The 17088-nt window shown below is 38.5% G+C and overlaps 1 protein-coding gene across 1 annotated transcript; it reads left to right on the top strand.

Annotated features, from left to right (window-relative positions):
• Window positions 1-2252: 2252 nt before the first annotated feature.
• Window positions 2253-3434, top strand: PDHA2 (pyruvate dehydrogenase E1 subunit alpha 2; the record flags this gene model as incomplete). The annotated part of the gene is made up of 1 exon (XM_084880849.1): window positions 2253-3434. One exon carries the CDS (start codon window positions 2253-2255, stop codon window positions 3432-3434), a length of 1182 nt encoding a protein of 393 aa, XP_084736975.1.
• Window positions 3435-17088: the final 13654 nt, after the last annotated feature.

The raw sequence follows: 17088 nt of genomic DNA, 5'->3' as shown, positions 1-17088 counted from the left end.
TCTTGTGTCCCTGGCAGTGCTAGGCTTGCTGTACCTCTGAGAGAAGGCTCAGCTGTCACTCAGTGACCCATTAACACTACTGTTCCATCCTGCAGTGTCATTTTTCTCATTCTCATGGAGATAATGCTCCCCGGAGATCTCCAATACCTGCAGGAATGAAAGAGAACAGCAGAGACAGGCTAAGTATCAAAGAGGGAGCAAACATCACAGAAGCCCACGAATTCCCAACAGCAGAATTTTAAAATGAGTGAAGAAATGAAACCCATTATGATGAGTAGGTTGAGAAGGTGTGAGGAGGATGGAATTTTAAGAGAAATTGTAACTTTCTAATAAGTTGCTTTATCCTTCCTGCCTATCAAAAGATGTGTCCAAAACAATACTTGCAACTAGATGACGAGAAAGCAGCTGCTTTGAATATGCCCTAGGGCAATTTGGGTAAGAATTTATTTACAAACAGGAATTTTGTATTTTATTTGTATGTTTACTTACAAATAGGCAGTGGATAAAAAATAGTATACATTAAGGTGAATTACTTAACAGTCTAAATAGAACAGGATCTTTAGACTTGATTGATTTATTCAAGTACAAAATCACCTTCGTAGTAAAAGCATAAAATGGAAACAGGATATGTGATCTTTGTAATCCTAGACCAAAGACTTCTTTTGTCCTGTAATTGAACTGTTACCAGTTGCTTAAGCAAACACAGTATTGCTCTCCTTCAGTCTAAACTATATATTGTTGAGTGGGTCACTTTATTAAAAAATTACACTTTTTAATGTTTACTATATAAAGAGGCATTAGTAAGAACATGCTTTTAATTTTCCAGACTAATACTGGTACTATTTAGATTGCTATAAAAGCAAAAGACAAAATCATCTGAATCTTGATATTTTCTAGGGGAAAATAAACCTGTTAAAGACATTATAGGAAATGACTAAAAATATATATATATATATATTTTTAAAAAGTAAATTGGTCAGAAAATAGGACTAAAATTGGCTGGACAGAATTCAGGATTATAAGAAAGATGCCATATAAAAAAACTTGTTACATAAATCTGTATCTCAGCCCTGCCTTCAATTTCTTCACCCCAATCAAAGCTTATTATTGGGTTTAGACCAGTGGCCGGCAAACTCATTAGTCAACAGAGCTAAATATCAACAATACAACGATTGAAATTTCTTTTGAGAGCCACATTTTTTAAACTTAAACTTCTTCTAATACCACATCTTCAAAATAGCTCACTCATGCCATGGTATTTCGTGGAGGAGCCACAGTCAAGGGGCCAAAGAGAAGCATGTGGCTCGAGAGCCAGAGTTTGCTGATCACTGGTTTAGACTATTATTATTCTCAGGCTGGGGTTTGTACCTGCTTCACTGCCTCCCCAGGTGAAAACAGGTGCTGGAAGCTAAAAGGATGAATGTGGTGTATTCTGCTGGAGCACCAACTTTTTTTTTTTTACTTTTTTTGTTTTTAAGTATTTAAACTGCAAATAATTTGTAGATTTTTTTTTTTTACACTTGATCTTAGCCAAAAGGCCGAGAAGCGATAATTTGTAGATTTTTTTTTTACATTAAACTACATACGGCATATTTTCAAGTAGGCTAAAACTTTCATGCATATGTTAAGGATTTTTAAAAATATGTAATAGAACTATCCATGAGAATATCTCCGGTTTGAACTGGCAGGACTCTGGTGTGCCTTAGAAATTGCGTTTATCCCTCTCTTCCATGGATGCATGGCCAGGAAGCACTGCTTTGTAGCATTCAGCAGGGAAAAAGAACTCAATTCCCTTTTTTTTAATTTTAATATATTTTATTGATTTTTCACAGAGAGGAATGGAGAGGGATAGTTAGAAACATAGATGGGAGAGAAACACTGATCAGCTGCCTCCTGCACACTCCCTACTTGGGATGTGCCTGCAACCAAGGTACATGCCCTCGACAGGAATGAAACCTGGGACCTTTCAGTCCGAAGGCCGATTTTTATGGCGCAGCAATGCCAATAGCCTTAAGATCCATGTGCAGCTCAGCCAGGTCTCTCGGCATCAGAAACAACCTTTATTTTTCACTTTACAGTTGGAAGGCCCAGTAAAAACCCATCACTCCAGGCTGGTGGCAGGCGATTGGCCAGGCGCCCATGACGAGGCCGCTGTCACCAGCCGGGCCATTGTGTCGCTACGTGCGCGTGGAGGAGGAGGAGGCGCGGGGCTCCGGGCAGTTGGGAGGTGCCTGCCTGGCCTGCCCACCTCCATGAGGAAGATGTTCGCCGCAGCCATGTCCCGCATGTTGCCCCGCAACATCCCGAAGAAGAAGCCAGCCAACAAGATGCTGGGGGCAACCGGTAACTTTTCCAACCAGGCCACGTTTGACATTAAGAAATGCGAGCTCCACCGGCTGGAAAAAGGTCCCCCGGTCAAGGCCGTGCTCACCCGGGAGGAGGGGCTCAAGTACTACCGCACGATGCAGGTGATCCGCCGCATGGAGCTGAAGGCGGACCAGCTGTACAAGCAGAAGTTCATCCGCGGCTTCTGCCACCTGTGCGACGGCCAGGAGGCCTGCTGCGTGGGCCTGGAGGCCGGCATCCAGGCCACCGACCACGTCATCACCTCCTACCGGGCGCACGGCCTGTGCTACACGCGCGGGCTGTCCGTGCGCTCCATCCTCACGGAGCTGACGGGGCGCAGGGGGGGCTGCGCGAAGGGGAAAGGGGGCTCCATGCACATGTACGGCAAGTACTTCTACGGGGGCAACGGCATCGTGGGCTCCCAGGGGCCCATGGGGGCCGGGATCGCGCTGGCCTGCAAGTACAAGGGCAACAAGGAGATCAGCTTGACCCTGTACGGGGACGGCGCCGCCAACCAGGGCCAGATCGCCGAGGCCTTCAACATGGCCAGCTTGTGGAAGCTGCCGTGCGTGTTCGTCTGCGAGAACAACCTCTACGGGATGGGCACGGCCACCACCCGCGCGGCCGCCAGCACCGAGTACTACAAGCGGGGCCACGTCATCCCGGGGCTGAGGGTGGACGGCATGGACGTGCTCTGCGTCCGGGAGGCCACCAAGTTCGCCGCCGACCACTGCCGTTCCGGGAAGGGGCCCATCGTGATGGAGCTGCAGACCTACCGCTACCACGGCCACAGCATGAGCGACCCCGGAGTGAGCTACCGCTCCCGGGAGGAGATCCAGAGCGTGCGGAACAAGAAGGACCCGATCATGCAGCTCAGCGACAGGATTGTCACCGGCCAGCTGGCCAGCGTGGAGGAGCTGAAGGAGATCGACGTGGACGTGAGGAAGGAGATTGAGGACGCGGCCCAGTTCGCCATCACGGACCCGGAGCCGCCTCTGGAAGAAATAGCCCATCACCTCTACAAAGACAGCCCGCCCTTTGAAGTCCGCGGCGCCAATCAGTGGATCAAGTATAAGTCCATCAGTTGAAGGGAGACGGTTGCATTTATTTTTTAGTCCTTCAAGGGTACATGCATGGTCAACTTTATAAAAGAATATGTGTGCCCGGTTTTGTTAAGGAAGCATAAATAAAATCCAGAAAACAAAAGTTCTGGTGTGTTTTGTGGAAAGACGTGGAGATGCTTAAGAATCTGTTCAAGGAGATTAAGAGAGAGCAGTGGAAAAGGTACACTCGGTGAAAAGGGGATATTTCATTCCATTGTACATTGGTGCATTAAAAGACGCCATGAAGTTAATCATTTCGTAATTTAAAAGATACACTGAAGTACATTAAAATGTTCGAGAGCTTATTTGAGCAAGCATTGGTTAGAACCCAGCAGTGCCACACAAGAGGTAGAGAGAAGCCATCCTCCCTCAGGAGCTAGGGGAGAGGGTCTTCTAAAGAAGCAAAACAAGCTGAGACCGGTTTGGCTCAATGGATAGAGTATCAGCTTGGGGACTGAAGGGACCTGGGTTCGATTCTGGTCAAGGGCATGTACCTTGGCTTCGGGCATATCACCAGTGGGGGGTGTGCAAGAGGCAGCTGATCGATGACTCTCTCTCATCGATGCTTCTAATTCTCTATCTCTCTCCCTTCCTCTCTGTACAAAATCAATAAAATATATTAAAAAAATAAATAATAAAAAATAAAGAAGCAAAACAAGGAAGTCACTTGATTGGCCACAGCTTAAGCATTGCCCTCGTTAGAAAAGGCTACTTGCCCAGGGTTTCTGACTGGTTGTTCCTGAGTTTCATTTTTCTCAGGTTTTAGTGCATGGACTCTGGCTCAGGTTTTGGTTTGATTACAAAGGCTACTGAGCCATTAAGGCCACCTTCGTCTGATGGCCACCGTGTCTAATTATTGCTACAGTGTGGATATCTTAAAGAAGCATTTAAAATTTATAGAAGTCTATAATAGGAAAAACAGAAAACCACATAAGTATTCAATTTCCCAAGTTGTTTGTTGTAATAGGTCTATTTGATTTAGCTTCATGTTATCTTAGTAAATACTCTTATTCAAAGGAAAATAAGTTCTCCACCCTGCCAGGGGTTTGTGAGTAAAATTACTATCCTGAGGTAGAGAGGTAATTTCAAGCCACTCCAAGGAATCAGGACAATTTACTGCTATGCATCTTACAATCGTTTACTTGGATTAACCATTAATACCGTCTACTATTAACCATTAATAGCATGCCTGTGAGCATACACATGCATGTGTATTCAATATGAATGTTGCAGCCAGTTCACAGACTATTTTTGAATAAAACATGATATATATCAGGACGGACATAAGAAATGGACATTTTTCATGGTGTACTTTATTGCAACATTTTTAGTATAACAACTTAAAGGAAAACTATAAAGTAAAATTGAGGGGGGAGGGTGAAACTGCATTTTGCTTTAACCTAAGTGAAAGCTAATCTATTTTATAGTCCGTGTTTACTATTATTTGTTGCATAAAGAACTGTCTTGGTATATTTCAGATTGAAAAATGAATGAGCAGACATGGTGACATCAAAGAAACTGAGCAGAGGAGGTGATGTTGATGAAAAGTTGGAAATAAAATCTGTGTTGGCAAGAACTAAATATTCACAGATAACTTTTTCAAAGGAAACACTCACTCAGATTAAATAAGTGTGTTTTTCTCTGCAGGGCAATACCATGTCAGTTAGCAAGTCACGACTTTGTGAAAGCATTTTTTTATGGTTATATTTGACTAATGACCTAAAAGCCTATTGAGCATGATGTTTGGCATATCTTCCTCCTCTGAGATAGACTAACTAAAGTTGGAAGTCAAAATTTGCCTGTGATTTAAGAGACAGTTTGCAGAAAACACCAAAAACTCAGTTTTTAAAGGTTAAATCCCATCACCAGTAGAAACAGTTGTAACTATGCATGGTGAAGAATAACACTTATTTTAGTGATCATTTTGTAATATACACGGATAGCAAATTGCTATGTTCACCTTTAACTAATATTACAATATATAAATTTTATTTTAAAAAGTTAAATCTTTTCTTTATTGTATCAACTTCTACAAATGAAAGCTAGATACTTTCTAACAGAAAACCAAATTTTAGAATTCTGTGAGGGTATGAGCATGTTGTGTACACATACGTACAGGCTTAATCTCCATACCTTTCCTCAAACAGGTTTAAGCAAGTAAGATAGCCTTAACATTCTGAAGTGAAAAAACAGAGATAAGCATTGGTTTGTTGTAAATCAGTGAAGTTACTAATGTGTTTTGATGAATAATATTTACCTTTGAGTTACCTAGATTGATTTTTTACATTAGAAACAAAGCATTTTATTGTAGTCAAAATAATCTCATTTTTTTTTACAAGGATTCTTCTAAATTTTATTTGTTTGGACATATATTTTCATAAACCTGAAAGTGGAAGATAAGCTGCTAATTAAAGCTATTTTCTCTACAGAAATCATTTTAAAAGCTTGTTTATATTAAGGATTCTTTTAATATAAGTAAAATTTAAGATGTACATAATTGATTACAAATGAAATCATCACTAAACCAAGATACACAGATAATTCATTTCAGAAAAAAAAAATCTAATTTTACCATATTAGAGAAATAAAGTATACTTGTCACAATCTATAATAATAAAAGCATAATATGCTAATTAGACCAGACTAAGCTGCAGCAGTTGGGCAGAGGCAGACTTCAAGCCCATTGCATGAATTTCGTGCATCGGCCTCTAGTATACATTATAAAATCCCATTAAAGCATGGAGTTTTCAATGTTTTCTATATTAAATGATGTCCAGGCTTTTGTGTATACATTCAGAAAGTACAATCCTCTTGCTGGTTGTACACCATTCTGTAATGATGCAAAACAAAACATAAAAATCGAAAGAAGCAAGTATCAAAACAAAACCCACCTGTGATTTTTTTCCACTTAGATCAATGTTACTAACAATGTATTAAGCTATAATTTAAAGAGGTATAGTAATGCAGCAGTTGGCTATTTCCTGCCTAATTACTGTGTTATTCAGTCTATTTTATAGACCTAATAAGCCATGATGGTCATAAGAATTCTACTGTTGCAGCAATGTTAGGAGGTCTAAGGGAAAGAAGAGTTCCTATCACACTAACTTTTGTGAAACTTTATATAGGTAAAGGATTGTGTGCATATCTATAATGGAATGAGAAAGAAAGGAGGTTAAGAAATTGTCCAAAGGGACTACTTAGATGCATTAGAATTATACTTATTTTTTCAAATAGATGTGTCTGCCAGTTTGGTGCATAAAAACAGAGCAGATGGTGGTGAAAATTAACCTAAATTATTTGTGGTAGAGAGTTAGTTTTAAAAATTGATATATAAATCACCATACCATAAAATTTATCATTTTATAGTGTACAATTTAGTAGATATTAGTGTCCACAACAGTGTGTAACCATCTTTGCTGATTTCAGAACATTTTCATCACCCCAAAGAGAAAACCTTAATCATTACCAGTCACTTCACTTCTCCCCTATCTCTCCATCTTCTGGAAAATATGACTCTATTTTCTGTCTCTGAATCTGCCTATTCTGGAAATTTTACGTAAATCATATATGTGCTCTTTGTGTCTGTCTCCTTTCACTTAGATGTTTTCAAGTTTTGCTGTAAGATACTTCAGTGCTATATTCTTTTTTAATGGCTGAAGAACATTGAATTTTATCCATTTATTAGTTGATGGATATTTGTACCTTTTTCAATTTTTGGCTACTAAAAATAGTAAAAGCTAGTATTGATAAGAAAAAGTTCAGTTCTTTGCTTATAAACGCAAAGATAAAAGAAATTTTAAAGGTACTAGGCAAAGGTAAGGCAATAGAATTTCTTTTTTCTTTAAAGGTCTTTTTAACATTTATTTTTAACATATTTTTATTGATTTCAGAGAGAGAGAGAGAGAGAGAGAGAGAGAGAGAGAGAGAGAAACATCAATGATGAGAGAGAATCATTGATGGGCTGCCTCTTACTTGCCACCCCCCCCCCCCAATTTGGAGATCGAGCCCACAACTTGGGCATGTGCCCTTGACCAGAATTGAACCAGGACCCTTGGGACCCTTCAGTCTATAGGCTGGTGCTCTATCCACTAAGCCAAACTGGTTAAGGCTGCAATAATATTTCTTATAATACAATATCAATTAGATAAAACAACTTGAAGACAACTGTTAAAATATTCTACTGTTCTAATTGAATTTTGATTTTTAATAGACTTTAATTTTTAGAACAATTTTATTTTTATCAAAAACATGGAAACCCATGAACAGACTTCCTATATGCCCTGCATCCAGGCTCCCTGATTATTAGCATCTGAGAGTAGTATGTGGGAAGGAAGGAGTAATCCTAGCTGGCCTAGGTTGCTAAAACCATGCACCTCCCCAAGGAAGGCCTGTCTTCACACTCCAGGGAGATGACTTCTGAACCCTTGGACTATTCTTCCCCATGAGAGTGTTTCTGCATGACTGAGGCTTGAGCCATGCTGTACTAATTTGTCCAGAGAAGTTTAGCTATGTTTCCATGTTACTCTACTCAGAGGAGATATCTGGAAGCCTGATTTCTCTTGGACTTTTCTCCATGAGTCTTTACCCTTTGCTGATTTTGCTCTCTCTCTTTTTACTGTAACAACCATAAGCATAACAACAACAAAATTCAAGTTTCTTAATGTTATAGAACAATGATATATGTAAAAGAGGAGTCCTAGAAATATTAAATGACTAATTCAGGCTCACACAGTGAGTAATAATAACAGCTATTAATCATAGCTACTGTTCTTTGCTGCTAGGGTGCTTTTGAGTGCGAGACAATATAGCTTAGTACTTAATATACATCATTTTATACAATCTTTGAAATAGCCACATAATATGAGCATTTTAATCTTCACTTTACAAAAGAGGAAATTGAGGCTCCAGTACATTGCTTAAGATTGCATAATTTATAAATGAATTTAGAGCTAAGTTTCAAAGCCAGGCAACAAAGTCCATACTTTGAAAATTGCTTTTTATTGTATTGCTTTCTTATCATTGCTTCTTGTAACACTCAACCATGTAATAGGTGACAAAGTATGTTCAGAAATGAATGAATGGAATTGAACTAGAACCAAGAGATTTTTTTTTTTCTTTTTTTAAAAAAAATATATTTTATTGATTTTACACAGAGAGGAAGGGAGAGGGATAGTGAGTTAGAAATGTCGATGAGAGAGAAACATCCACCAGCTGCCTCTTGCACCACCACCCCCACCCCCCCACCCCCCCACTGGGGATATGCCAGCAACCAAGGTACGTGCCCTTAACCGGAATCAAACCTGGGACCTTCCAGTCTGCAGGCCAACGCTCTATCCACTGAGCCAAACCGGTTTCGGCCTAGAACCAAGAGATTTTATCAATTATTTCACTATAAACGGAATTTAGATTTTCAGGCTCTGAATAGAAACACAAAGTAAAATTGAGAGGGAATCAGACACAGAGTATAGGAAGCACCTGAGATGAAAGATAGCCACAAATTCTGTGGTACTCCTGCTACTGAGAGTGGGATTAATGTTCCTTTCCTTTGAACCTGGTGGGCCTGTGTCTCCTCTGACCATTAGAAGGCAGCAGAAATGATGTTGTGCAGTTGCAGGACCCAAAACATAAGAAAAAGGCAGGTTTTGCTTCATGTGTCTTGGATCCTTATCTCTGGGAGTTGTGATTCTCCACTTGAGAAGCTCAAGTACATCAAGTACCCACTGCTGGAGAGTATATAGTCACCAGTTCCAACTGACTCAGTCTTCCAGCCAAAACGGCAAAGACAATAGATGTGTGAGTGAAGGCATCTCCCCCAGAAACCTATTGCTCACTGAAAGCCAACAAGGCACCACAATGTCTTGAGGTAAAGAGGAATCACTAGCCAAACTGCCCAGATTCTCAGTGTAAAAATGGCAAGGAAAACAAAATGGTGGGATTTAAGAGTCTAATTGTTGAGGTATTTTGTTACGTAGCAATAGATCATGAGAATAGGAAGTGGCATTAAACTTAACAGAAATGGGAATTACATTCCAAGCCAAGACTGACAGAACAGAGGAAGTCTAGTAAACCAAGTCAGAAGCAGAAAGCTTATATCAATGCAAAGGTTCACAATCTAGAAATCTCAAGGGAGAAGAAATGCGTCTTCGATTAAAATAAGAAAGCCCATGAATAAAACTACCACTGTTCAATATATATTTTTCCACCATCTGAAGCTGGTTTTCATATTAAGTACCTTAAACATTAGGTATTCAGGTTTTTATAGTAAAATGTTGTCAACCATCCATCAAGAAATACATTGCAGATTATATCTGCAATTTCCCTGACAGAAGCTTTTCTCTAGTCCAGTTGGAGGTTTTTTTTTGGATTGGTGAGTATCAGGCTTTGCTGAGTTGAAGCCAAAGCACTTGAAATGCTAAGGCTGTATGTGATCTCCTTGGGAGAGCACAGATCTTCATGAGCAGTCTATCCAAGAGGAACCTCGGTAGTCAAGCACTCAGTTAACAAAACCTGAGAGGCAAAGCCGGAATGAAATCAGGAACAGAGCCAAATTGGTGGATATATTAATAGATAGTAAAGAGACAAAAGATGGAACCAGAGGCCAAGAGAATAAGGTGGAAATTATCCTATATAATAAAAGCCTAGGTGGTGTCCCACAAAAATGTTGTCACAAGATGGCCACCACAAGATGGCCGCCACAAGATGGCCGCCACAAGATGGCCGCCACAAGATGGCCGCCACAAGATGGCCGCCACAAGATGGCCGCCACAAGATGGCTGCCACAAGATGGCCATGTGCATGGCGGAGGTGGGGCCTGGCAGCTGTTCCACATGATGAGGCCTGGGGGTCCTGTGGCTCTGCAGAGCATGGAGGATGCTGGTCCAGCAGGGGAAGGCAGTTGAGGGGGATCAGGCCAGCAGGGGAGGTAATTGGGGGCAATCAGGCTGGCAGGAGAGCAGTTAGGCATCAATCAAGCCGGCATGGAAGTGGTTAGAGGGCGACCAGGCTGGCAGGCAGACACAGTTAGGGGCTATCAGCCAGGTGAGCAGTTAGGAGGCAGCAGTCCCAAATTGTGAGAGGGATGTCTGATGGGCAGTCAAATATCCCCCAAGGGGTCCCAGATTGGAGAGGGTGTTGGCTGGGCTGAGGAACCATCCCTCTGTGCATGAATTTCATGCACTGAGCCTCTAATAACAAATAAGAACAAAGGGAACTAGAAATAGTAGGCTGGCATGTTGGTGAACTTTGTGCCATCACAGAAGTCAATACCTATTGGATGAATTGAATCAGTAATATCTCATGTATTAATAGTCCCTTTTGAACCTAATATTTCCTGTCAGTACCATTTGGTTTTACAACCATCCAGCACTTATTTAACATAGAAATAAATTAGATTCTGAATTTTGGTGTTATTTAAATTTTGGTTCAAATCATAGCCCTGTCATCTATGAGAAATGGAACCAGGAGAAAATGACTAACTCTCTGTATCTGGTTGATGCATGTGACTGCTGTAAAAGTTAAATAGAGTTTGTATTATAGCTTAGTTCTAGGTACACCCAAGATAATCAATAAGTGGAAATTTCTGGTACAGAGAGCTATTGACTGAGAAGAACAGAATTTTGAAGAGACCACTTTTCCTTATATGAAAGCAATAAAAAAAAGTTCAATTTTATGTAAATACCTAGGTGCAAGGATTGCAGTGGTCATTAGAAAATGAGGCTGTGTGTGGAGTACATTTTCACAAATTCAGCCACCTTTTATTTTCTCATACCCTTTCACTCTTGACTTAATTCTCTTATATCCAGTATTACACACAGAAAATACAATAGTTATGAAGGACAAGCAAGTTTGGGCAGTAAGACAATGTAGGAGTAATGGAACTCCCCAGGTTGCAACCAAAATTTATTCAAAATTGACCTAAAAACTATAGTAAGGAATGTGGAAATTGTTTAAACAAGACTGTTGTAGAATTAGGGCTGGGAGATATCGATTTTGCCATTCTATTATAATAAAGATGACTGAGATCATCTTAATTCTAGCAATTCATTCAAAATTAACCCCACTCCTCCTATTGTAATTTTTTTTTTTAAAGATTGTTTCCAAATATTAATAAAAGCAATGGTCTGCTCAACCTTGAAACAAAAATTCAAACCTAAACTCTCCGTTCACTCAGTATTATAATTCTGTCTCATTGACTTAAGTCATGTTTGTCTGATTCATGAGGTTGATCTATGCAGAAAGGAGCAAAGATAAGAAGAGGTCTCTGTACTGGAATTTGATAAAGAGAGATGGAAGCTTTCTGTCGAGGTTATGCACAGAAAAGAACACAATCAAATTAGGAGAGACTGAAGAGCAACAAAGACAGTTCATACAATACTTTCCTTTTGACAGGCCAATAAATACTCGAGCTGAATAATTTACCAAAAGAAAAAGAACCCACTCAAACCTCATGACCTTTGGAACAATGAGCAGGAGTTCAATTATCCACAACTGTTCTATTAGAAGGCAGCTTTCCACGCTGCATGTTATTTCAGCAGTCATATGTTAGAATTATTAAAGAGGGAGATCACTGCCATTGTCGTTTCTGTGTCCTGCTATAGTATATTGCTTCTTAAAACACACACACACACACACACACACACACACACACACACACAAAACCCGCTGTCACATGAAGTAGCACTTTGCCAAAAAAAAGAAGAAGAAAGTAAGAGGAAGCAATTATTTTAATAATATTTCTGGCACGCGTGAGCTATTAGATTTCAGTGGAACACTTTATCTGCACATTACTAGAGTGATACTGTCACTTTAGAAAGTACTATATAATTTGCTTCCATTAGAGACTCAGAGTAACTTGCCACCAGTACCCAGAGAATTTCTCCATCACCACCCACATGGTGTGCAGTGTTGCAGAGTACACAGCTCATCATTTTTGGGGGGTTTATCTAGGTTCCAAAAATTGAAAAGCTTTTTCATTCACTGGTGTCTTGTAAAATTGTACAGTTGCCCTCAGACAAAAAGCTGTGGAAGTCATATAGAATATCACATACTATATTTTGAAACTAAAGAAGTACAGTTTACTACCAGGATGAAAGCATCTTATGAATTCAGTTCTTGGAGAAGTAGCACATTTCTTGTGATTTAAATTATCTTAAAATTCCTTAGTCATGATTTTTATTCAGTGATTCCTGAAACTCACTAAGCATTATTCTTATTGCATTACACAGGTTATCAGTGAAAAATTTAAATATCAGCAGGCCTATAAATTGAGTGTACTGCCTAGGTAGTGTTGGGATGCGTTGCTAAGAGTGTGACTTGCCTATCCATATTATCTGGACTACTTATTCACTTTGTACTATGCCATTTTCTAATAACCCTATCATATTCCATTTTGTCAAAATTTTGTAGGAAACAACATGTGTGATAAAGTTTTATTAGTGGGAAACCTTTCAAATCTCTAAAATCTATGAGCCTTACATATATTAGCTAATTTAGGAAGAAATTTGTCATATGTACAATAAGCTTTACATGTGTATAAATGTCTCCTTTGAGAACACATTTGCTTTTTATTCCTTAATAAGGGCTTCACTTTTGTGTTAACCAAAAATATTAAGGAGCAGGTGGTAACATTCTGTCAAGTGAAATGAGCAACAGTGTAAACACTATATTTATTAACATCATTCCTAAATATTCTCTAATAAAGAGCATTAAACTACTTACTTCACCATGAGAGTATAAAAAGCGCATTGGAGCCTCAAAATCAATGACATGTTGCCCTCTATCCAATGTTTCTCTTTGGCAAAGAGAAAAGAATCCACTTCTCAAACTCAGCATGCCATTTTTTAATTCACACTTTAATTTCCACTTGAGGAGGCAAGCCAAAACAAACCCGTCCTCCCTGAGATGCACCCTGGGAATAAGTGCCCTCCCAACTTTAATAATTATCTGAGAACAGTCTTTCTCCCACTCCCCTTTTCCATCTGAATAGCAGTTGCTTATTAGGACCTAGTTGTTTTCTACTCCATTATTTGCATAATTCACAGATGTCAACCTGCTGGCTCTCTTTGTCCCATAGAATGATAGTCTTTGTTTGCTAAGTAAATTGTTCCCTCTTTGCAGCTAACATGAGGGATATACTGTGTAAAAGTTGTAAAATGAAACAACTGTCAGCATTTAAATTGGTAGATATTACCTGTGTTAATCATGTCCTGCTTCAAGACTTCCTCTTCCTGTATAAATTAAATTATGTACATGTCTGAAAAATAGTATGTGTATTTAGGAAGTCTTTATTAAAACATAGGAGAGGTTAAAGATATGTAAATAGCTGTTACTGTCACATGATTTCTTATATACCTTCCTTAAAAACATATTACAGCACTGTAGATGAAAGGGTAATATTACTTAGTTACCAGAGTTTGGTAATAAAAATGAGAAATTATGGCTTCATACCCACTCACAATAACTTCTCAGCAATTACATGGAGAGTTAAGTAAAGTGTTTCCTCCAATTGATATTCTATGCAACTCAGCTTAACTCTGCAAATATCACATATTTTTAATACAAATGTTTCAGCATTTTTAAATCTAAATTAGTAAGAAGGCATTTTTCAGAAGAAAGTGATACACAAGGTCATAGTAGTACAAATAAAAGAGGCACATGTTTGAGTCAAAGACAATAAATATAATTGTGTTGTACAGTGGTAGCAGAATTGTGTGAAAAACACTTCTGATCAGAATATTTATCTACAATAGCATTTGGGAAGCAAAATATTTGGGTTCCAATAACATGTAGTAAAATTAGGTTTACAAATATCTAATTCAATTGGGATCTTTCTGGAGTTTTATTGCATTAAAAATTTTCTCTGTTCTTTCAAAATGGGTAATATTTACTGTAGATTGGTTCATCCAACAGTTAAGTGCAGGCAAAATGCATTGCATTTGCTTATCTTTATTGCAATTTTGGATGAAGATTCTTGGAAGTGTAATTTGATGTTAACAACCATATATAATGGCATAATTTTATAAATATAATTAAATAGTAGTGAACATAAATTCTTAATGTAGAGTCAGTTTCTTTGGCTAGGATTCAGAATCAGCTTAATTTATTTTTTTTTAAAGAAATCATTTTTTTAAGGTTCAGAAAATTTGACTTGAATTTCTATCTTAAAAATGGGGTCTTTAATGGTAAAAACATGCAATCAACTTTATGGTTTCCATTTTACGAATGCAAGATGCCAAACATGTAGAGGATGCAAGCTAATCCCTATGTAGTGTTATCTTTTCATTTTACACGTGCCAAGTTCTTATATGTGCAAATAAAACAGAAACTAGGGTCTATATTACTCAATTATGATTATGCAGGATTGGGATATCTATAATTCACCAAGAAAATTTCCCTGATATCTGTCCTATGATTAGACAGTTATGATTTGTATGAACTTCTAGGGTCTTATACTGAACATTCTAAGATCTACTGGAAGGTATGTAGTATTTGAATCAAAGTATCTGAGGTAATTGTAGAAAGAAATGAGGAAAGTTATACACTTCCTAGTGGACACAGGGTGAAAAATGCAGTTGGTTAGACTATATCTAATCTCTGCTTTCCTCAATTTAACTACGAATGAACCAAATTTAATTATAATAAATGTTGTATGAAAACCAAACATAGCAAGATTGCTCATTATCCTCAGCACAGAACACATGGTAAATGTTCCATAAATGAAGAAAATATATATTTTTACTAAAATAGGGATAAAAATTGAATATGTAGGTTAGAAAAAGAGAAAATGAGAAGATACTTTTAAGTAAAACCAGCTTTCTCCATCTGGCTTTTCCTGAAGAGGTAATGAGAATAGATTTCTTGCCCCTTTCTTTACTGATAAAGATGCATATAACTCAAATATAGAGAAAATCAAAGAAAAGGGTGCCTAAGACTATTTTATTTTAACCATTGTTAGTATGTAATAGTAGCAGAGGCAACTTGGCAAGCCATATGCTAGTAAATGATATATGGAAAGTCATAAAGCCTTTCAGACATAAGGGCTTTTTTGTTTTGTTTGTTTGTTTTTAACTATCCCTCCTTTTTAATAGTTATTGGTATAAGATGTTATTGATTTAAATTAAATATCCCTTCATACTTATATGACCAAATGATCTAATAAGTAAATAAACAAGAAAACAAAAATAATGAACAAATCTCACATGCAGAATATTTTCAAATAATTCCTGTGCGTACTCTGCTCTCAAGTAGGTGAAGCATAGCTTCCAACTCCTTAAATGTGGGCTGTGCATATTGGCTTCTTTTCCAAAAGTACAGATTGAAAATAGGGACGTTTGGTAACTTGACATTTAGGAAACCTGACAAACACCACCTAAGTGTTGAAGTTCAATATCAACAATGATAAATCATGTTGATGGTATGTACCTTTGAAATGATGTGATGGAAATGGCATTTTAACTCCATGCTCTTCTTCCCAAGACATGTAACCCGAATTTAATCACCAGAAAAACATCAAATACCTATTGAGACATATTATGCCAAATGCCCAATTAGTACCCTCAAGTCATCCAAAACAAGGAATATCTGAGAAACTGACAAGAGAAGATTACAGAGACAGGAGGACTAGTAATACAGAACTCTGAATGGGATCCTGGAACAAAAACCTGATATTAGGTAAAAATTAAGGCAATCTGAATCAAATAGGAACATGAATGAATAATAATGCTTTAGTATTGATTCATTAATTGAGAATACACTAATGTATAACATTTAAAATATATACTTATGCATCAGTATGGAATCATGAATTGTTTGAGATTTTAAAGGAAGATATTAACAACGGAGGAAGTTGAGTGTGAGGTATATGGAACTCTATACTATCTTTGCAATTTTCCTGTAAATCTAAAATTGTTCTGAACTATAAAGTTTAATAAAAATGATTATTTTTAAATTTAGTAATTTAAAAAATGGATTAATTTTTTACATTCTCATAGAGCTTCAAGACCAAAAATATATTTTAGCACTTATTTATTAACTTAGCATTTAATTTATTTGCTCTCAAATATTTATTTATGACACTATAAATTACATTGTTTTGAGTGTTAAGGAAACATCATCAAATTTATAAGGCCTGTTATAGGGTAAAGAGGGAAATTCCAGCCAATTAGGATTTTAAGATATTAGAAAGTATTAATGTATTAAAAGTTAATTAAAGCTGTATATAAATAAACTAGAGGCCTGGTGCAAGAAATTTGTGCACGGGGGTCCCTCAGCCCGATCTGCACCCTCTACAATCCAGGAGCTCTCAGGGGATGGATGGTGGTTCTCTGCTCTCTGTGGGGCCTGGGGGTTTTGCTGCAGCCATGGAGATGAAGCCCTAATGTCCTGCAGTGTGCTCTGTCTGCCAGGCGGGGGCTTCGCCGCCTACACCAGCACATTAAGGAAGTCCCCATGCCGTGTTGTCCTGGCTCTGTCTGTGGGGCCTGGGGGTGTTCCCACTGACACTTTGCTAAGGACGCCCCCAAGCCCTGCTGTCTGGGCTCTGTCTGCCACATCTGAGGGCTTCCCCGTCACTCCCGGGCTAAGGAACCCCCATGCTCTGCTATCTGGGCTCTGTCCCCTGGCTGGGCCTGGGGGTGTTACC

This window comes from Pipistrellus hanaki, assembly GCF_964339955.1.
Source record: "Pipistrellus hanaki genome assembly, chromosome: 1".
Taxonomy (NCBI): Eukaryota; Metazoa; Chordata; class Mammalia; order Chiroptera; family Vespertilionidae; genus Pipistrellus; species Pipistrellus hanaki.
Note: the sequence above shows the minus strand (reverse complement) of the source record. Positions and strands in the feature narration are given on the sequence as shown.